The sequence below is a fragment of the Anolis sagrei genome, chromosome 2 (assembly GCF_037176765.1).
Source record: "Anolis sagrei isolate rAnoSag1 chromosome 2, rAnoSag1.mat, whole genome shotgun sequence".
Classification (NCBI taxonomy): Eukaryota; Metazoa; Chordata; class Lepidosauria; order Squamata; family Dactyloidae; genus Anolis; species Anolis sagrei.
This window is the reverse complement of record NC_090022.1, coordinates 301,185,378-301,208,080: the sequence shown is the minus strand read 5'-3', so window position 1 is coordinate 301,208,080 and position 22,703 is coordinate 301,185,378. Positions and strand designations below refer to the sequence as shown.

The 22,703-nt window shown below is 46.8% G+C and overlaps 1 protein-coding gene across 2 annotated transcripts in view; it reads right to left on the bottom strand.

Annotated features, from left to right (window-relative positions):
• Positions 1–1,908: 1,908 nt before the first annotated feature.
• The window catches only part of MYORG (myogenesis regulating glycosidase), a 43,926-nt gene continuing 23,131 nt past the window's right edge, over positions 1,909–22,703 (bottom strand). The window contains exons 1-2 of one of the 2 annotated variants that reach the window (XM_067464698.1): positions 15,156–15,178; positions 1,909–9,403 (exon numbers count right to left, since the gene is read on the bottom strand). In XM_067464698.1, coding sequence (XP_067320799.1) covers positions 7,165–9,201 — 2,037 coding nt within the window. In that variant the 5' untranslated portion in view covers positions 9,202–9,403; positions 15,156–15,178 and the 3' untranslated portion in view covers positions 1,909–7,164. Of the gene's footprint in view, positions 9,404–15,155; positions 15,179–22,703 lie in introns of those variants that run through there. The other variant, XM_060761130.2, reaches the window with a different exon arrangement.

The following is a 22,703-nucleotide window of genomic DNA, read 5'->3' as shown; positions in this document are numbered from 1 at the left end:
GAATCGTCATGTAAATATCTGATATGCCAGAAACACAGCTTCATGGTGTAACATTAGAAACATTTTGGTCCCTTGGCAGCCACCTCTCCACAAAAGTCAACATTGACACCGAAATTCAACACCGCCTGAGCTCTGCGAGTGCAGCATTTTCCCGAATGAAGCAGTGGGTGTTTGAGGACCGGGACATCCATAGGGAGACCAAGGTGCTTGTCTATAAAGCTATTGTCTTCCCAACCCTGCTCTATGCCTGCAAAACGTGGACTGTTTACAGGCGTCACATGCAACTCCTGGAACGATTCCATCAGCGCTGCCTCCGGAAAATCCTGCAAATCTCTTGGGAAGGCAGGTGGACAAACGTCAGCGTGCTGGAAGAAGCAAAGACCATCAGCATTGAAGTGATGGTCCTCCGCCATCAACTCCGCTGGACCGGCCACGTTGTCTGGATGCCTGACCACCGTCTCCCAAAGCAGTTGCTCTACTCCAAACTCAAGAATGGAAAACAGAATGTTGGTGGGCAGGAAAAGAGATGGGCTCAAAGCCAATCTTAAAAACTCTGGCATAGACACTGAGAACTGGGAAGCCCTGGCCCTTGAGCGCTCCAGCTGGAGGTCAGCTGTGATCAGCAGTGCTGCAGAATTTGAAGAGGCACAAATGGAGGGCGAAAGAGATAAACGTGCCAAGTGGAAGGCGAGTCAAGCCAACCCCGACCGGGACCGCCTTCCACCTGGAAACCAATGCCCTCACTGCGGAAGAAGGTGCAGAGCAAGAATAGGGCTCCACAGCCACCTACGGACCCACTGGCAGGACACCGAACTTGAAGGACCATCATCCTCGTTCTACGAGGGATCGCCTAAGTAAGTATCCGATCTGCAGGATGTATTTTCATTCACTGTTGTCAAATTTGCACAAATACCTAATATGCCCTAATTTGAATACTGGTGGAGTTGGGGGTGGTGTTGATTTTGTCATTTGGGAGTTGTAGTTGCTGGGATGTATAGTTCACCTACAGTCAAAGAGCATTCTGAACTCCACCAACAATGGCTTTGAACCAAACTTGGCACACAGAACTCCCATGACGAACAGAAAATACCAAAAGGGTTTGGTGGGCATTGACCGTGAGTTTTGGAGTTGTAGTTCACCTACATCCAGAGGGCACTGTGGACTCAAAACAATGATGGATCTGGACCAAACTTGGTACAGAGACTCAATATGCTAAAATGTGAACACTGGTGGAGTTTGGGGAAAATAGACGACTTTTGGGAGTTGTAGTTGCTGGGATTTATAGTCCACCTACAGTCAAAGAGCATTCTGAACTCCACCAATGATGGCATTGAACCAATCTTGGCACACAGGACTCCCATGAGCCACAAAAAACACTGTAAGGGTTTGATGGGCACTGACCTTGAGTTTTGGAGTTGTAGTTCACCTACATCCGGAGACCATTGTGGACTCAAAACAATGATGGATCTGGACCAAACTTGGTAGAGCGACTCAATATGCTAAAATGTGAACACTGGTGGAGTTTGGGGAAAATAGACTTGACATTTGGGAGTTGTAGTTGCTGGGAGTTATAGTTCACCTACAATCAAAGAGCATCCTGAACTCCACCAACGATGGCTTTGAACCAATCTTGGCACACAGAAGCTCCATGACCAACAGAAAATACTGTGGTTTCCGATGGTCTTTAGTGACCCCCTCCCCGACACCCCCTTGCAACCCGACCCCCAGGTTGAGAAAAGCTGGTAGAAAGTAAATCATCAAAAAAGGATGCAAGGCTGTTCTGATGCTCAAACAGAAGAGCCTACTCTGTGGCCAAAATGTGAAGAAACCCCTTGGTGCATAAATATGAAACCTGGAAGAAAGAAACCACACACGCTTGCCTGGTGTATTGCACAGCACACACGTAAGTATATGGAGAACCGCTTTATTCCATGTCCTGTTAGTAAATTAACAGCAAAACTCCCCTCTCGTCCCCATCGCATCAAACCCTCCTGATTTGGCAGGGACAACGCCCACAAATCCTTTTGTTTTTCAGTTGCATTTAAAATGTCCCAGCTTCCTCTCTCCTCACTTCTCTCTTTAGTTCCCGGCAAACTTAAACGGATGCAAAAAGTGCAAAAACAGTTCACAAGTTGGCTAAGTACAAACTGGGTTGCTGTGCATTTTTTGGACCGCCTGGCCATGTTCCAGAAGCATTCTCTCCTGATGTTTCGCCCACCTCTATGGCAGGTATCCTCAGAGATTGAGGGGTCTGTTGGAAACTAAACAAGTGAGGTTCATATATCTGTGGAATGACATCCAAGGTGAGCGAAAGAACTCTTGTCTGCTTGAGGCACATGCGAATGCTGCAACTTGCCACCTTGATTAGCATTTCAGGCAGCAACAAGCCAGGCCTTGAAACTACAAGGCCATTAAATGCTAACCATGGAGCTCCCGGTGGCGCAGTGGGTTAAACCCCTGTACCGACAGGACTGAGGACTGACAGGTCGCAGGTTCGAATACGGGGAGAGGCGGATGAGCTCCCTCTATCAGCTCCAGCTCCTCATGCGGGGACATGAGAGAAGCCTCCCACAAGGATGATAAAAACATCAAATCATCCGGGCGTCCCCTGGGCAACATCCTTGCAGATGGCCAATTCTCTCACACCAGAAGCGACTTGCAGTTTCTCAAGTTGCTCCTGACACAACCAAAAAAAATGCTAATCAAGATAGCAAATTGCAACCTTCACACGTGCCTCAAGCAAAGGTCATGAATAACTTTTCAATAACTTTAAAGCATAGGTTCTTTTCATTGCAATTTCCACTGTGAGAAAGGATATCAGAACTTTTTCACAAAGAATGACTTTGGACATACAGACATACCGATTCTATGCAACTACATTGGATTTACAATTACATTGGCTAACAAACAAAGGAGAGTTACATTTTCAATCACCATTCACACACATGTACATGCATTCGTCGTCATGCATCCAATTATTACCATATCATTTTCTCCCTCCTTGGAGAAGCACCTGTTAGGCCAGGCTCTGCTTCCTTGCAGCCTGCCAATACATAGTCCCAAAACTTCCATAATGCCAAAACTTCAAAATGCCAAACATTTTCTCTAAGAATAATTCCAAGGACCAGATCTGTTTTCCATACAGTAGAACCTGACTTCCTGCACAAAATCTAAGACTCCAAAAGCGCACTTCTTCTTCCTCTTCCCTTGAGAAAGAAGCCCCAAAGTGACCAGGCTGCTCCCTTGCAAATCTGCCACCCTCCAAATACACCATCTTTCTCCTTCTCATGGAGCAGAACATGGCGGGTGAACCAGACTCCTCAGGTCTGCCACACTTTGAGCATTATTAGATCGAGTCTTTTATAGGAATATTCTGCTGATGTCGTCCCAAAGTTGTACATTAATGATAGACGTCTTCCATCCTGACTCCATCTCAGTTTCCTGGCCAGATGTTGATTCTTCTCGATTGGTGTTTGTTAGAGTTCATTTCAGAAGTAACTAGTAAGTGATGTAAGTGATGCAAGGATCAATGCAGCAGGGAATGAGCCAAACCACCTGGTCAACACGGTATGGTTACAGCCAGGGTTAGGCAGTTGCAAGGGGAATAAAGGGACCAAAGTACTACTCTGTGGTGTGGGTTGTTGGAGGTGGTTGCTGGAGCTGGATTGTTGGAGAGATGCGTTTGGAGGAGTTTGCTGGAAGGAGTTTGGAGTTCTACAAGGCTTGTGTCTCAAAGACAACATTTGGACTCTGTATGTATATATATGTTCTTTTATAAACTCTGCAAAAGACAACGACTGAGTTTGTTCCTTGGCCAAAGGCAAAAAAGGCTTCTGCATTTGTGAGTGTCTGCATTCATCTTTATCGCGGCATTGTTAACCTTGTGTTGACTTCCTTCTTTTTTTTTTTTGAAATTAATTTTTATTAAAAAGTTATGTGGTTATATGGAAAGTGGGGGAATATTGTGAAGGAGACAGAAAAGTAGGACTTCCTTTTTAACATTGTAAACATTGATCTTAGCACTGTTCAGTTCTTATCCCAGTTTACTTTTCAGTTCCTATTAGCAACTTTTAATTACAGTCCAGCAAGCAGGTAGTCCATTGCAGGCCTTGGTCTTTTACTGATGTTTCCAAAATTATTAGCTCCATCCATACATTTTTCCATTCATTCCCACACATATATTAAATTCACATTTATCAAATCTACACATTGAATTTCTTATTCCACAGACGAGTTCTTTCTCCCATCCTGGACTTTCCACAGATATATAAGATACATAAACCTCACTGACTTGGTTTCCAACAGACCCTTCAATCTCTGAGGATGCCTGGCATGGATGTGGGTGAAACATCAGGAGAGAACGCTTCTGGAACATGGCCAGCCAGCCCCAAAAAATGCACAGCAACCCAGTGATTCCGGCCATGAAAATCTTCGACAACACTAAGTACAAACTATTTTTGCAACTCAAGTGAGCCGAAAACTAAGGGGAAAATAGAGGAGAAGGAAGTCTCTTGTCCTTCCCAATGGCACTGGGCAAAAGCACACTGCTGCGACCTCTCTTTGCTTGTATGCGTTCTTCCTCATGAGCAACTTTTGCCATTCTGATCACGTCTGATGTTGCTTGCACACAAATATCCCACTTTTAACCCTTTGCCCTCAGCAATATGAGTCTCGATGACAACCTGTGCTCTTTTTAGAAGACGTCTGTGCTCTTTGCAGTCGATGAGCTGAAAAGGGAAACTCCGACGGCAGCAAAGTTCCCAAGGCATCTCTGAGAAGGAGCCAAGAAAACACGGCAGCCGGGGAAACCGATAGGAAAGGAACGACTGCCTTGACCCTGCCTCAGTCCCATTTAAAGCGCATGATCCGTGTGCAACGGCATCCGTTCCCAGAAGTATTTTTGGCTAAGCCGCATCTGAGTACCCGGTGGCCCAGCCCAGGAACCCAATAAAAGGGGTGCGGCATGTTCTGTTGTTCGTCCACCAGCCTCGCCCCATATCAGACAAGGAGACAGATAGATACATTTATAAATATATAGGCATATATCTCTATTATTATATGTTTGGAATTACTCTCTTTTAGAAAATAAAATGTTGTTTTCAAATAATACCTCGCTGCATTGTAAAACTTAAGGCAAACCCTGGAAAACCCAAACCTGCCTCTTCCTACGAGGGCAAGCATTTCCGCTGGCATTTGTCAAGACTTCTCTTGGCTTATAGCTGGAGGAAATTAGAAGCTTGTACAAAGGTCGATCCCAAACTTTTCCACTCACAGCTGACGACTCAGTCCGAACAGAGGGAATGGCAATGGATCTATACAATGGATCTATTGCCATGAGCTGTCTAAGGTGCTGAACCCCTTTGTGATCTGGGTTTCAGGACCTTGGACAGTTCCTTCCAACCTGGAGTAGATCCATCCTCATAGAAGCCACCACTTTCGTTTGGACTTGAAATTGTCCACTGGAGGCTTCTAGTACTTTTTTTTCTCCCCAAACTACAAATCCCAGCATCCCCCAAGAGACAGCTATGCCTCAAATTCACACTTCCAAAATCATGGAAGAAATACATTTGGGTCTGGGCACATCAGGCTCGGTATCTCTTGGTTTCCAGGTGGCTTCATTTGAATTAATGTGCGGAGTTCATGACACCGTGAGCCTCTATCAGCGTGTCTAGATCACAAGGATTCATACAAGGTTTCTGTATTGCTTTCTATGAGCTGTCTAAGGTGCTGAACCACTTTGTGATCTGGGGTTCAGGACCTTGGACAATTCCTTCCAACCTGGAGTAGATCCATCCTAATAGAAGCCACCACTTTAGCTTGGACTTGAAATTGTCCACTGGAGGCTTCTAGTACTTTTTTTTCTCCCCAAACTACAAATCCCAGCATCCCCCAAGAGACAGCTATGCCTCAAATTCACGCTTCCAAAATCATGGAAGAAATACATTTGGGTCTGGGCACATCAGGCTCGGTATCTCTTGGTTTCCAGGTGGGTTCATTTGAATTAATGTACGCATTTCATGACACCGTGAACCTCTATCAGCGTGTCTAGATCACAAGGATTCATACAAGGTTTCTGTATTGCTTTCTGAGCTGTCTAAGGTGCTGAACCACTTTGTGATCTGGGTTTCAGGACCTTGGACAGTTCCTTCCAACCTGGAATAGATCCATCCTCATAGAAGCCACCACTTTAGTGTCAGTTTGGACTTGAAATTGTCCACTGGAGGCTTCTAGTACTTTTGTTTCCCCCAAACTACAAATCCCAGCATCCCCCAAGAGACAGCTATGCCTCAAATTCACGCTTCCAAAATCATGGAAGAAATACATTTGGGTCTGGGCACATCAGGCTCGGTATCTCTTGGTTTCCAGGTGGGTTCATTTGAATTAATGTACGGATTTCATGACGCCGCGAGCCTCTATCAGTGTGTCTAGATCACAAGGATTTATACAAGGTTTCTGTATTGCTTTCTATGAGCTGTCTAAGGTGCTGAACTATGTGATCTGGGTTTCAGGACCTTGGACAGTTCCTTCCAACCTGGAGTACATCCATCCTCATAGAAGCCACCACTTTAGTTTGGACTTGAAATTGTCCACTGGAGGCTTCTAGTACCTTTGTTTCTCCCCAAACTACAAACCCCAGCATCCCCCAAGAGACATCTATGGTAGTTACAATGCTGGAATACAAGGTTGGTGTTACAAATGCCTCAAATTAACGCTTCCAAAATCGTGGAAGAAATACATTTGGGTCTGGGCACATCAGGCTCGGTATGTCTTGGTTCCCAGGTGGATTCATTTGAATAAATGTGCGGATTTCATGACACCGTGAGCCTCTATCAGCGTGTCTAGATCACAAGGAAAGCTAGCAGGTCTAAACACAATTATGTGACCTATGGAGAGGCAGCCTAGAGAATTTCCAATGTACGGCACTCCCACTCCCATAATCCCTGACCATTTGCCACGTTGGCCCAGACTTAGGGGAGTGGTGTGCTGAACATCTGAATGAGGAAACACTACGGTGCCCATCCTTGATTTAGCAAGTCCTGGCTTTCCACTTCCATCCTGCGAGTGGATTTGGATCGCTAGCTCTCAGGCTCATAGGCTAAGGCAAGGTTGCTTCCACAAAGCTTGGCAGCTGTGACGAGTCAGTGGACTGCAGACGTCCATCCGTTAGGACACCCAGACGAAATAGGCCACTTCGTCCAAGTCAACAGGGTAGTCGGTGACCAACGTGGGCGTCTTGTCGAAGAGCTCTCCTTTGTAGCTGCGCCATTTGCCGGCCGGTATGTAGATGTCCCGCTCTTGCTTGCCCATCTCCAAAACGGGGGCCACCATCAGTGTGTCCCCAATGAGGAACTGGGAGTCTATTTTGTGGGTGGACTCGTCGTTGGGAGAGATCCACCAGACGGGGCGGATGATGGGGTCTCCGGTGTCCGTGACCTCCCCGGCCAACTCCAGCAAGAGTGGTGCCACCAAAGACTCATGGAGTTTGGTGAACTTGAGGGCGATGTCCACGACCTCTCGGTCATACAGCCAGGGAGGGATGGAGAACTGCATGGAGGGCATGAAGGCCGAGAGCTCCAGCCAACGGATGTACAACTCCCGGTCCGGGATCTCCACTGCGCCGTCCGTCTTGTTGGGGAAGAAGTTCCCGCCGATCATGTCGGCTGAGATGAAAGGGTATCCAAGCATGCTTATCGTCAGGACGGTTGGGATCAAGGACTTCAGGCCGAGCTCGTAGCCCCACACCGAATCCCTGTCAATGATCCGGAAGAAGCAGGAGATGTTTTGGGACTGGTACCCCACCCGGACTTCGGCCAGTTCGTAAAAAGGGATGGCCATTTCCGTGTAGCGCCGAGACCAGATGTTGGGGTCGGACAACGGTCGGAAGGTGCTGAACTGTTTGGGCAGGTAGCTGATCTCCCCGGCGTCGAACTTGAAGGAGGAGATGCCGTAGTTGTTGCGGAGCTGCCTCAGGTGGTTCTGAAACCAGTCCCTGGCGGAAGGGTTGGTGAAATCCAAGATGGCGCCGATGCCGTTCCACCACTCCACCATCGCCGGCAGCCTCCCCGTCGGCTCCTTGATGAACAGTTGCCGCTCGATCCCCACTCCGAAGTTGGAGGAGTTGTAGTTGATGAAAGGGTGCGTCCAGAGGGTGATCTCAAACCCGTCTTCTTTGAGCTTCTCGAACGTCTCCGTCGCGTTGGGAAACTTGACGGGGTCAAAGTCGAAGTCCCCGTAGGCCTGCGTGTACGTATCGTCGATTTCAATGTGGCTGCAGTTGAACTTGTATTTCTTAATCTTTTCCGAAAAACGGAGCAGCTTGTCTTGGTCGATGTCGTTCTTATACAAGGCCCACGTCGACCAGATCGGGTACCGGAAGGCGTTCCTTGAAGGGATCTTGGACGGCTTGTAGAAGTATCTCCGCACCATGTATTTGTGGATGGAGGTGATGTCGGAACCGATGCAAACCCGGTAGCTGAGCTCTGGGAAAGGCGGCTGTCCCAACGGAGGCTTGTAAGGAGAGTCCTTATACCTGGCTTGGAAGGTGAGAGACCTCTCGGTGGCGTTGAACCCCAAGTGGAAGGGCACCGAGTCGTTGATCTTGATGGCCGCCGCTTTGGAGGAGAGCCAATACCGCTCCAAGATGCCTCCAAAGCTGTTCCGGAACGAATAGACATCGCTGGTCACAAAAGGTGTGGGTTCTTGGGACCCTGGGAGTTGGATGGGCCAGTGCTGGACGCTCATCTCGCAGCCACCATACCAGTGGGCATCTCCCCAGAACATCTTGTGCTCCACCACAGTGTCCGCCACAAACTCCTCCCACCGCACGCGGTAACACATCACCGTGTCCTTGGGGGTCACGATCTTGATGAAGAAATTGACCCTCCCTTTGTCCGTCCGGGTGCAAGTCAGGTTCGCCCCTTCCCTGGAGCAGGACTCCAAGTCCAGGAGCCCCGACTGGAAGTCCAGCTGGAAGACCAGCTCCCCGTTCTGGTTCTTGATGGTGAAGCCGTCCTGGTGGAGGTCCATCTGCTCCGTCTTGAGCCGCTCGGCCTTCCGGAGGGACGCCACGTAGTAGCACCAGGCCACCACGGCCGCGATGAAGAGGCCCAGGCCCAGCACGATGGCCACGATCATGGGCTTCAGGTCTTTCACCGGCTTCTGCTTCACCGGAGTGAAGTTCTCCGGCAAAAAGGTGTACATGGTCCCGTCTTATCGGGAGAAGCGCACTTTGCAGAATCGAGGCACAATAATCCAGTTCTGGCAAAGGGTTGCTGAAGCATTGGGAGCGTCTCTTTCCTCCCTGGCAACTCGGAGTTCGGACTTGTTCATTTCCATGTGTTCGTCTTCGTTAAATGATCTCCAATTCTCTGCCTGGACCCGGTCACTCCCAGCATGGTGTTTTCTGCAACAAAGAAAAAAGGAAGGAAGCATTAAACTATTGTATTATCGAAGACTTTCATGGCCGGAATCACTGAGTTGTTGTAGGTTTTTTCGGGCAGTATGGCCATGGTTTAGAGGCATTTTCTCCTGACGTTTTGCCTGCATCTATGGCAAGCATCCTCAGAGGTAGTGAGGTCTGTTGGAAGTAGGAAAAATGGGTTTATATATCTGTGGAATGACCAGGGTGGGACAAAGGACCTTTGTCTGCTGGAGATAGGTGTGAATGTTTCAGCTGATCACCTTGATTAGCATTCAATGGCTTGGAAGTGCCTGGGAGGAATCTTTTGTTGAGAGTGATTTTATGTGCCTGTTTGTTTCCCCTCTGTTGTTTTGCTGTTGTAATTTTTGAGTTTTTTAATACTGGTAGCCAGATTTTGTTCATTTTCATGGTTTCGTCCTTTCTGTTGAAATTGTCCACATGCTTCTTGTGGATTTCTATGGCTTCTCTGTGACGTCTGACATGGTGGTTGTGGGAGTGGTCCAGCACTTCTGTGTTCTCAAATAATATGCTGTGTCCAGACACATGTAATCACCTCTCAACAAAAGATTCCCCCCAGGCACTTCCAAGCCATTGAATGCTAATCAAGGTGATCAGCTGAAACATTCACACCTAGCCCCAGCAGACAAGAGTCCTTTGTCCCACCCTGGTCATTCCACAGATATATAAACCCATTTTTCCTACTTCCAACAGACCTCACTACCTCTGAGGATGCTTGCCATAGATGCAGGCGAAACGTCAGGAGAAAAATTGCCTCCAGAACATGGCCATATAGCCCGGAAAAACCTACAACAACCCATTAAACTGTTGTTAATGCAAAAACAAACAGAATACTTCCCTAGATATAAAGGAGGCCAAGAAACCTGATGCTTTTCATGTTAAGCCACTTTGATTCTCATGCAGGAGAAATCAAGCAGGGTATAAATAACAACAACAGCAACAACATAAGCCAGTAAAGATGGTCCCAGTCACTTGCTGCAGTACCTAAAGACCTTGGCCTGTACTTAAAAACAATCAGTGCTGACAAAATTACCATCTGCCAGCTGCAAAAAGCCACCCTATTCAGATCTCCACACATCATTCACTGATACATCACACAGTCCGATGTGTGATCAAATACAAAAACCAGCAGAGTGACCTTGTTTGCTGTGTACTAATTTTTTATGTATCAAACAATAATAATGATTGTCGAAGGCTTTCATGGCTGGAATCACTAGGTGCTTGTGGGTTTTTTCGGGCTATATGACCATGTTCTGGAGGCAATTTTTCTCCTGACGTTTCGCCTGCACCTATGGCAAGCATCCTCAGAGGTTGTGAGGTCTGTTGGAAGTAGGAAAAATGGGCTTATATATCTGTGGAATGACCAGGGTGGGACAAAGGACCTTTGTCTGCTGGAGATAGGTGTGAATGTTTCAGCTGATCACCTTGATTAGCATTCAATGGCTTGGAAGTGCCTGGGGGGAGTCTTTCTTTGAGAGGTGATTTTATGTGCCTGTTTGTTTCCCCTCTGTTGTTTTGCTGTTGTAATTTTTGAGTTTTTTAATACTGGTAGCCAGATTATGTTCATTTTCATGGTTTCCTCCTTTCTGTTGAAGTTTTCCACCTGCTTCTTGTGGATGTCAATGGCTTCTCTGTGTAGTCTGACATGGTGGTTGTGGGAGTGGTCCAGCACTTCTGTGTTCTCAAATAATATGCTGTGTCCAGGCACATGTAATCACCTCTCAACAAAAGATTCCCCCCAGGCACTTCCAAGCCATTGAATGCTAATTTTCTCCTGACACTTCGCCTGCATCTATGGCAAGCATCCTCAGAGGTAGTGAGGTGTGTTGGAACTAGGAAAATTGGGTTTATATATCTGTGGAATGACCAGGGTGTGACAAAGAACTCTTGTCTGTTGGAGCTAGGTGTGAATGTTTCAACTACCTGGAGCAGAAAGGAGGAAAGGAGAAGGAGGAAACCATGAAAATGAACAAAATCTGGCTACCAGTATTAAAAAACTCTAAAATTACAACAGCAAAACAACAGAGAGGAAACAAACACTAAGTGCTACAACAATTGGCAATGATCATTGGAACGGAATATGGATAACGAGATTGGTTTATGATTCTACAATGAGACGGCGCGGATGATTTAGTGTAATTGTATTATTGATAGTCATGTTGATATTTTGTTGTGATATTCCCTTATTGTAAACTGTTTTTATATGTTGTACACCGCCGTGAGTCGCCTTAGGGCTGAGAACAACGGTCAACAAATGCTGTAAATAATAATAATAATAAATAAACAAGTACATCTAATCACCTCTCAACAAAAGTTTGCTCTACGCACTGTCAGGCCATTATATGCTAATCAAGGTGGTCAGTTGAAACATTCACACCTAGCTCCAACAGACAACAAGCAAAACAACAGAGAGGAAACAATCAGGCACATCTAATCACCTCTCAACAAAAGATTGCCCCAGGCACCAACAAGCCACACCAAAAAACTGCCAGGCCATCAAATGCTAATCAAGGTGGTCAGTTGAAACATTCACACCTAGCTCCAACAGACAAGAGTCCTTTGTCTCACCCTGGTCATTCCACAGATATATAAACCCATTTTCCTAGTTCCAACAGACCTCACTACCTCTGAGGATGCTTGCCATAGATGCAGGTGAAACGTCAGGAGAGAATGCCTCTAGAACATGGCCATATAGCCTGAAAAAACCTACAACAACCCAGCGATTCCGGCCATGAAAGCCTTCGACAACACGTGTCCAAACTGCCTTGGTTCCTACAGTGCAGATGCTCCCTTTCACAAAGAGCGCAGGAATGAGTCAAACGTACGCCGGAACTAAAGGATGTTATCGTAAAGAATGCAAAAATATTGTTGAAAGAACTATAGCCGTGGAATAGTAACAACAACAATCAATCCAATCGTGCAAAGAAAGCGAGCAAACCCAATCGTGTAAATCCAATCGTGCAAAGAAAGCGAGCAAGTCCCCTGAAGCGCAGGGCAAGCCGAGCTGCGCAAATCTTTTCATCCCTTTAACTTTGTAGCGTTTCAGTTGTTTGGAGTGAAGGGATTAGGATGGGATTAAGAGAGATTAGCCAAAGGGAGGCAGAGGCGGGAGCATAGCAAGAGTCCACCCGCCCCCCTGATCTCCCTTAAGAAGGGACGCTTATTAAACACGGCCGTCAACACTGGAAGTTTTAATGAGCGGCGCATGTGGATATTGGCCCAGGAAGCAGAGGAGCAACACGGAGCGGGATCCAAAGTTTCCGGAGCAAAAGGAGAGCGGCTCCAAGTGCCGTTCTGCAAGTAGAATCATAGAATCCTAGAATCAAAGAGTTGGAAGAGACCCCATGGGCCATTATCCAGTCCAACCCCATTCTGCCAAGAAGCAGGAATGTTGCATTCAAATCACCCCTGACAGATGGCCACCCAGCCTCTGCTTAAAAGCTTCCAAAGAAGGAGCCTCCACCACACTCCGGGGCAGAGAGTTCCACTGCTGAACGGCTCTCACAGTCATAGAATCATAGAGTTGGAAGAGACCTCATGGGCCATCCAGTCCAACCCCATTCTGCCAAGAAGCAGGAATATTGCGTTCAAATTACCCCTGACAGATGGCCATCCAGCCTCTGCTTAAAAGCTTCCAAAGAAGGAGCCTCCACCACACTCTGGGGCAGAGAGTTCCACTGCTGAACGGCTCTCACAGTCATAGAATCATAGAGTTGGAAGAGACCTCATGGGCCATCCAGTCCAACCCCATTCTGCCAAGAAGCAGGGATATTGCATTCAAATCACCCCTGACAGATGGCCACCCAGCCTCTGCTTAAAAGCTTCCAAAGAAGGAGCCTCCACCACACTCTGGGGCAGAGAGTTCCACTGCTGAACGGCTCTCACAGTCATAGAATCATAGAGTTGGAAGAGACCTCATGGGCCATCCAGTCCAACCCCATTCTGCCAAGAAGCAGGGATATTGCATTCAAATCACCCCTGACAGATGGCCACCCAGCCTCTGCTTAAAAGCTTCCAAAGAAGGAGCCTCCACCACACTCCGGGGCAGAGAGTTCCACTGCTGAACGGCTCTCACAGTCATAGAATCAAAGAGTTGGAAGAGACCTCATGGGCCATCCAGTCCAACCCCATTCTGCCAAGAAGCAGGGATATTGCATTCAAATCACCCCTGACAGATGGCCATCCAGCCTCTGCTTAAAAGCTTCCAAAGAAGGAGCCTCCACCACACTCCGGTATATTTGCTATGCTCAGGACGGAGCATAGCAAATATACAGCAAACATTCAATGACGGGACACACATTCTTATATACATACATAAACATTTAAAACATTTATCAAAATATTATAATACACCATTTTAAAACCGTCCTAGTCATCCGCGTCAAATCTAATTGGCCTGGTCATCTTTCCTATTGCCGCTTTATTGCCCTGTCCTGAAAGCTTGGTCCCACAGCCAAGTTTTGACCATCCTTCTAAAGGACAGGAGGGAGGGAGCCAACCTGATCTCACCAGAAAGGGAGTTCCATAGCTGGGGAGCCATCACCGAGAAGGCCCTGTCTCTCGTCCCTACCAATTGCGGGACAGAAAGCAGGGCCTCCCTGGAGGATCTTAATATCCGCAATGGTTCATAGGGGGAGATGCGTTCGGACATGTAATTTGGGCCGGGGCCGTTTAGGGCTTGGTAGGCCAAAGCCAGCATTTTGAATTGTGCCCGGTAGCAAACTGGCAGCCAGCGGAGCTGGCGTAACATGGGAGTTGTATGCTCCCTGTATGCCGCCCCAGTTACTAACCTGGCTGCCTCTCACTGGACTATTTGAAGCTTCCGAGCAGTCATAGAATCCTAGAATCAAGGAGTTGGAAGAGACCTCCTGGGCCATCCAGTCCAACCCCATTCTGCCAAGAAGCAGGAATATTGCATTCAAATCACCCCTGACAGATGGCCATCCAGCCTCTGATTAAAAGCCTCCAAAGAAGGAGCCTCCACCACACTCTGGGGCAGAGAGTTCCACTGCTGAACGGCTCTCACAGTCAGGAAGTTCTTCCTCAGGTTCAGACGGAATCTCCTCTCTTGTAGTTTGAAGCCATTGTTTCGCGTCCTAATCTCCAAGGAAGCAGAAAACAGGCTTGCTCCCTCCTCCCTGGGGCTTCCTCTCACATATTGATACATGGCCCTCATCATATCTCCTCTCAGCCTTCTCTTCTTCAGGCTAAACATGCCAAGCTCCTTAAGCCGCTCCTCATAGGGCTTGTTCTACACACCCTTGATCATTTAGTCACCCTCCCTACGACATATTCCCTTCTCATATTTATACATGGCTCTCATCATATCTCCTCTCAGCCTTCTCTTCTTCAGGCTAGACATGCCCAGCTCCTTAAGCCGCTCCTCATAGGGCTTATTCTCCAGACCCTTGATGATTTAGTCACCCTCCCTACAACATATTCCCTTCTCATATTTATACATGGCTCTCATCATATCTCCTCTCAGCCTTCTCTTCTTCAGGCTAAACATGCCAAGCTCCTTAAGCCGCTCCTCATAGGGCTTGTTCTCCAGACTCTTGATCATTTTAGTCGCTCTCCTCTGGACACATTCCAGCTTGTCAATATCTCTCTTGAACTGTGGTGCCCAGAATAGGACACAATCTTCCAGGTGTGGTCTAACCAAAGCGGAATAGAGCATGGGGAGCATGACTTCCCTAGATCTAATCATGGTATTTACTTTTAAAGTAGTTCCTCTACTCCAGAAACTTCATAGTTTTTGTGTTGCCACAAAGTTATGTTGAACTGGTTGAGACTCAATTGGAAAACTATCACAAAATGTGAGGCAGGATGTCGCTCCTGCAAATTTTTTGCAGTTTAATAAACTTTCCCCATGTTTTGATGATAGAACCAATTAGGAAACGACATTGAAAACCCAGGAGACTTAATTGGAAAACTATCACAAAATGTGATGCAGGATGTCGCTCCCGCAAAGTTTTTGCAGTTTACTAAACTTTCCCCATGTTTTGATGATAGGACCAATTACGAAATTATGTTTATAACCCAGGAACAAAGTCGTGTGATATAGTGTTATTGGGGGGCAAAATCCCTTGCCTTTTCCATGTCCCCATTGCTGCTGTGGGCCAGGCCTTCCAAGCAGCGCTGCCGCCGTTTCCCAGCCTCGGCCTCTATCCATCCGGTGCCAAGAGCACAACCCTCTTTGCCAGAAGACGCCCGGGTTTCGTAACGACAACAAGAACAACAACAAAGAGCCTTGTGACGGAGGAGGGAGGAGGGAGGAGGCCGGAGAGGGCCTTTCGAGGGCAGGGAGAGACACACACAGTTAGTGTCCCTGCGCTTGGGATTTTGAGGGGAACTGTCCAAAGGCATTTGACCCGGCAGGTCTCTCCAAATTGTCACGAGGGGCAAGGAACCAAGTTCATCTGCCACTAGTCTTTAGCTTTGCCAGCCTCCTGGGATCATGGGGAGGAGAAGGCCCCATTGAGAAGTAGTCAAAGCAACACCAAAGGTCATCTAGTCCACTGCTTCTTAAACTGTGGTTTCTTCCCCAACCCCAACTAGGGTCTCCTTAGTTTGAAAAACTTTTGGAAAATAGCATTCATAACCTTTTGGGAAAATCAGGAATCTCCACAGGCTTTTGGAAGCGTGACCCTTTTGGAGATTAATTGGCATTCTGGAATAACCATAACCTTTGGGAGAAAGTGACCTTGTTAGAGATTCAACCTTTTGTAAAGTATGATCGACACCAAATTGGGAGGGATAGGCAATAGTCCAGAGGACAGGAACAGAATTCAAAACGATCTTGACAGATTAGAGAGATGGGCCAAAACTAACAAAATGAAGTTCAACAGTGACAAATGCAAGATACTCCACTTTGGCAGGAAAAACGAAATGCAAAGATACAGAATGGGAGACAATGCCTGGCTCGAGAGCAGTACGTGTGAAAAAGATCTTGGAGTCCTCGTGGACAACAAGTTAAACATGAGCCAGGAATGTGATGTGGCGGCAAAAAAAGCCAATGGGATTTTGGCCTGCATCAAGAGGAGCCTAGTGTCTAGATCTAGGGAAGTAATGCTACCCCTCTATTCTGCTTTGGTTAGACCACATCTGGAATATTGTGTCCAATTCTGGGCACCACAATTCAAGAGAGATACTGACAAGCTGGAATGTGTCCAGAGGAGGGCGACTAAAATGATCAAGGGTCTGGAGAACAAGCCCTATGAGGAGCGGCTTAGGGAACTGGGCATGTTTAGCCTGAAGAAGAGAAGGTTGAGAGGAGATATGATAGCCATGTACAAATATGTGAGAGGAAGCCACAGGGAGGAGGGAGCAAGCTTGTTTTCTGCTTCCTTGGAGACTAGGACGCAGAACAATGGCTTCAAGCTACAAGAGAGGAGATTCCATCTGAACATGAGGAAGAACTTCCTGACTGTGAGAGCCGTTCAGCAGTGGAACTCACTGCCCCGGAGTGTGGTGGAGGCTCCTTCTTTGGAAGCTTTTAAGCAGAGGCTGGATGGCCATCTGTCAGGGGTGATTTGAATGCAGTATTCCTGCTTCTTGGCAGGGGGTTGGATTGGATGGCCCAGGAGGTCTCTTCCAACTCTTTGATTCTATGATTCTATGATCTTCCTGTGAAGAATTAAAAACTTGCTTGAGTCAACCTTCTCCTTAGTGGTGTATCATGTTTTGCAGTTGATAGTGGTTGGTGGTGGTAGGCCTAGCAGTTGGTGATGGAAGGGTTAATGTAAGTCTTAGTTCTAAAGGGTTGAGTAATCTGTAAGTAAGAGTTCATGGGTGAAAGCAATTAAGGTTGGAGCGATGCAGGAGATGGGTTGCATATAAGGATATAAGGAGCTAGCCTTGGGACTGATCTTCGGGAGAAAAGTATTTGTGTTATCTATTGTGGTGGTAGATGCTGCTGGTTTTCCCCCAGGTTTCTGGATTTTCATTACCCTGACTTGTCTCCTGAACCTTTGGAAGCCTGAAACCTTGAATCTCTGAACTGGCTTCTGACTATAGTATAGACAAGGGGTCCTCAAAGTTTTTAAACAAAGGGTCAGGTCACAGTCCCTCAAACTGTTGGAGGGCTGGATTATAATTTGAAAGCAGCCAAGTGCTGTTATCGCAGTAGCAGGAACAGCAGGGAAGCCTGCTCGACCCAGACGTGGAAGCCCGGGCTTGGGGCGACACATGGGAGCACGGCAATATGACCTCCTGCTCCTCCTGCTCTTACACCTTCTCTTCTCTGAGATGCTGTAGGGAAATGTGAGATAAGCAAGACTGTTGGGACTCACCCTGTGATTGAACCTATTGAACCTGAACCTGTGAGTGTGTTTCAGTTTCCTGATGTTTCTGTGTCTGATGTGGGTAATGAGGAGGGAAATCAGTCCCCTGTTGCTTCTGATGTGGGGGATGCTGGGACTGACTCTGAGGTGCAAGATGGAGACACTTTGGTCAATGAGTTTCATGCAGACACTGACAGAGAGGCTTCGGTGCGAAGGGCAGATTCTCATGAGAATGTTTCTGTCAGGCCTTGGGAGAAAGGTTTACTCCCTCCGTCTGTGAGCACTCTTGATCCTAGTTTGGAAAACAGTCTGACACCTGGGAAAGTTAATGAAGAGTCAGATAAGCAGAGTCGGTGGCTGGAGAGTAGCCAGAATCGAGAAGAGGCCCAGTGTTTACGTAGATCCAAAAGAATTCTGATCTACCACAGAATCGACCACACCTGGAATATTGTGTCCAATTCTGGGCACCACAATTCAAGAGAGATATTGACCATCTGGAATGTGTCCAGAGGAGGGCGACTAAAATGATCCAGGGTCTGGAGAACAAGCCCTATGAGGAGCGGCTTAAGGAGCTGGGCATATTTAGCCTGAGGAAGAGAAGGATGAGAGGAGATATGATGATAGCTATGTATAAATATGTGAGAGGAAGCCACAGGGAGGAGGGAGCAACTTGTTTACAGCTTCCATGGAGATTAGGACAAGGAACAATGGCTTCAAACTACAAGAAAGGAGATTCCATCTGAACATGAAGAAGAACTTCCTGACTGTGAGAGCCATTCAGCAGTGGAACTCTCTGCCCCGGAGTGTGGTGGAGGCTCCTTCTTTGGAATCTTTTAAACAGAGGCTGGATGGCCATCTGTCAGGGGTGATTTGAATGCAATATTCCTGCTTCTTTGCAGAGGGTTGGACTGGATGCCCCATGAGGTCTCTTCCAACTCTTTGGTTCTATGATTCTATTGAACCTGAACCTATGAGTGTGTTTCAGTCTCCTGATGTTTCTGAGTCTGATGTGTGTAATGAGCAGGGAAATCGGTCCCTTGTTGCTTCTGATGTGGGGGAAGCTGGGACTGACTCTGAGGTGCAAAATGGAGACCCTTTGGTCAACGAGTTTCATGCAGACACTGACAGAGAGGTTTCGGTGCAAAGGGCAGATTCTCATGAGAATGTTTCTGTCAGGCCTTGGGAGAAAGGTTTACTCCCTCCGTCTGTGAGTGCTCTTGATCCTAGTTTGGAAAACAGTCTGGCACCTGGGAAAGTTAATGAAGAGTCAGATAAGCAGAGTCGGTGGCTGGAGAGTAGCCAGAATCGAGAAGAGGCCCAGTGTTTACGTAGGTCCGAAAGAATTCGTCAATTAAAGTCAAAGCCTGGGGGGAAACGAAACCAGTTTTTGGGATTTAAAGTTTGCCTTTAGAGAATCTTGTCAGATCAGGCATCATCTGGAAACTTAAGTCCAAGCCTCATGGAATTCCTGTTCAAGTGGTTTCGTCTTCATGGATTTTTCTAGCCTTTCCAGGTTACTAGCAGCGTCTGGTCTGTTCTTGCTTCTTAGAATCATAGAATCAAAGAGTTGGAAGAGACCTCCTGGGCCATCCAGTCCAACATCCTGCCAAGAAGCAGGAATATTGCATTCAAATCACCCCTGACAGATGGCCATCCAGCCTCTGTTTAAAAGTTTCCAAAGAAGGAGCCTCCACCACACTCCGGAGCAGAGAGTTCCACTGCTGAACGGCTCTCACAGTCAGGAAGTTCTTCCTCATGTTCAGGTGGAATCTCCTCTCTTGTAGTTTGAAGCCATTGTTCCATTGCGTCCTAGTCTCCAAGGAAGCAGAAAACAAGCTTGCTCCCTCCTCCTCCCTGTGGCTTCTTCTCACATATTTATACATGGCTATCATATCCCCTCTCAGCCTTCTCTTCTTCAGGCTAAACATGCCCAGCTCCTTGAGCCGCTCCTCATAGGGCTTGTTCTCCAGATCCTTGATCATTTTAGTCACCCTCCTCTGGACACATTCCAGCTTGTCAATATCTCTCTTGAATTGTGGTGCCCAGAATTGGACACAATATTCCAGGTGTGGTCTAACCAAAGCAGAATAGAGGGGTAGCATGACCTCCCTAGATCTAGACACTATGCTCCTATTGATGCAGGCCAAAATCCCATTGGCTTTTTTTGCCGCCACATCACATTCCAGGCTCATGTCTAACTTCCTCTCCACGAGGACTCCAAGATCTTTCTCACACGTACTGCTCTTGAGACAGGCATTGTTCCCCATTCTGTATCTTTGCATTTTGTTTTTCCTGCCAAAGTTTGATTCTTGTCTGGATAATCATTGCCTTGGATTATATTTTCATGCTTTTTGGATATTGCTTTTGATTGCTACATTTGGACACTGTTTCATCTTGCTTCCTTTGAATGCCTTGTTGCTTTTTGGAATCTTATCTATCATTACAAGCATTTATTTCTATTGGCTTTTTTACTAAGCTTTAATAAAAAGGATTGTTCCTTCACTCAGCGTGTGATGTGTTTTAGTCCCGTCCCCCGTCCCTCCGCCGCCAAAGTTTCTTACACAGTGTCATTGGGGCCTGGGAGTTGTATCCCAAGTGGAACCAGGTATGTTTTGTTGGTGCAATCGGTGTTGGGTCCCATATTGGGACAAGAGGAGGATGTTGCTGTTTTGGGGGCGGAACGGAAAGGGCTTTGTGTCCTCACTTGCCTCCTGCTGTCTCTCCCAATCAATCTGTCTTGCCAGAAAGGTGATCTTGCTTTGGCTCTGGACACTAAAAAAAAAAAAAACCTGTTTGGCTTCCTCCCTTTCTTTGCTTTGTTTGCGACTTTGTGCTGAATGGAAAAAGATAAAGGACGAGAGAAACTGAGAGACAAAAGCGCCGAAAAGCTGAATGACTGAAACCTGACCTTTCCAAAAGAAGGAGAAGAGTCATTTTTGGAAAAGGGTAACCAAGGTTTCTATTCCAGGCATGGGCAAACTTCAGCCCTCCCTCCAGGTGTTTTGGACTGCAACTCCCACAATTCCTAACAGCTGGTTTCTTCAGAGGAAGAAACTGGCAAAACCACCTGGAAGGATCCCTTTGTCTAAGCCAATATTTCTCAACCTTCCAAATGTTGTGACCCCTTAAAACAGTTTCTCGTGTTGTCGTGACCCCCCAACCGTAACATTATTTGCGTTTATTCATTTTGCTTGTATACCGCAATTTCTCAGCCTTGTAGGCGACTCAACGCGGTTTACAACAAGAGCAAAAGACAATCCAACAGCATACAAAATTTAAAAACCATTAACAGCATAATATACAAAATGACACATCAATAACAACACATTAACGTCTCGTAACTAGAATCGTGATCCAATTCGTCTTCCATAATTCCGTTTCCTATATTCATCGTGTACATTGCAATTGTTTAACCGAACGCCTGTTCGAACAGCCAGGTTTTTAGTTTTCTTCGAAACACCATTAACGAAGGGGCTGATCTAATGTCCATGGGAAGGGCGTTCCACAGCCGTTGCTACTTCCTAACTGTAGTTTTGCTACTGTTACGAATCATGATGTAAATATCTGATATGCAGGATGTATTTTCGTTCACTGGACCAAATTTGGCACAAATACCCAATACACCCAAATTTGCACAGCTTTGCAGTTGCTCTTTAAATGCCGCCCGTCGTGCAGCGATGGCGGTGCCGCCTCCCATCTGTCTGTCTCCTCCTTCCTTGTCTATGAAACCCAAGTTTAAAAATAAGAGCGGCTCACGTTCCACTCCGTGGGTTGTTTTTCCGGCGGCAGCCAAGCGAGTTCTGTTGCAAGTGCCACGGCCTGGCAGAGTCCCAAGGAATGGCCGGCGGAGATAAAGGGCAGACAGTTGCCCAGAGGCTTGGAGCAGCAACACCCAGGCGCATTTCAGAGGCTGTCAAAAGGCTTCTCATAGCCACCGCTTTCCTTTTTGGTGCCAGATATTCTTACGTCCTGCAAAAGCCACCGATTATTGCATTTCCCAAAGTGTTTTCAGCCTTGGACTACGGGCACATCATCCACATTGGAGAATGAATGCAGTTTGACACCATCCAAACTGCCCTGGATCAATGAGATACAATCATAGAATTCTACAGTTGGAAAAGACCTCATGGGCCATCCAGTCCAACCCCATTTTGCCAAGAAGCAGGAAAATTGCATTCAAAGCACCCCCGACAGATGGCCATCCAACCTCACTACCTCTGAGGATGCTTGCCATAGATGCAGGCAAAACATCACGAGAGAATACCTCTGGAACATGGCCATATAGCCCGAAAAAAACCTACAACCACACATCCAGCCTCTGTTTAAAAGCCTCCAAAGAAGGAGCCTCCACCACACTCCAGAGCAGAGAGTTCCACTGCTGAACAGCTCTCAAAGCTAGGAGGGTCTTCCTCATGTTCAGATGGAAACTCCATTGCATCCTAGTCTCCAGGGCAGCAGAAAACAAGCTTGCTCCCTCCTTCCTATGACTTCCCCTCACCTATTTATACATGGCTATTGTGACTCCTCTCAGCCTTATCTTCTGCAGGCTAAACATGCCCAGCCCTTCAAGCCGCTCCTCATAGGGCTTGTTCTCCAGACCCTTGATCATTTTAGTCGCCCTCCTCTGGACACATTCCAGCTTGTCAATGTCTCTCTTGAATTGTGGTGCCCAGAATTGGACACAGTATTCCAAGGCAGAACTCCTGCTGTTTATAAATTTATTTATTTATTTATTTACTACGCTTATATACCGCAATTCTCAGCCTACTGGTGACTCATTGCGGTGTACAACATAGAAAAAAGGTGCAAAATACAACATAAAATAAAATAATCCACAGTACATAATTATCAAACATCATCAAATCATCAACCTTACTACAAGATCATTCCGAGTCGTCTCATCGTGAAATTCACAATCCAATACCATTTCCGTTGTTCCATTCCTATGGTCAAATTACCAGTCATTGCACTTCTATTCAAAA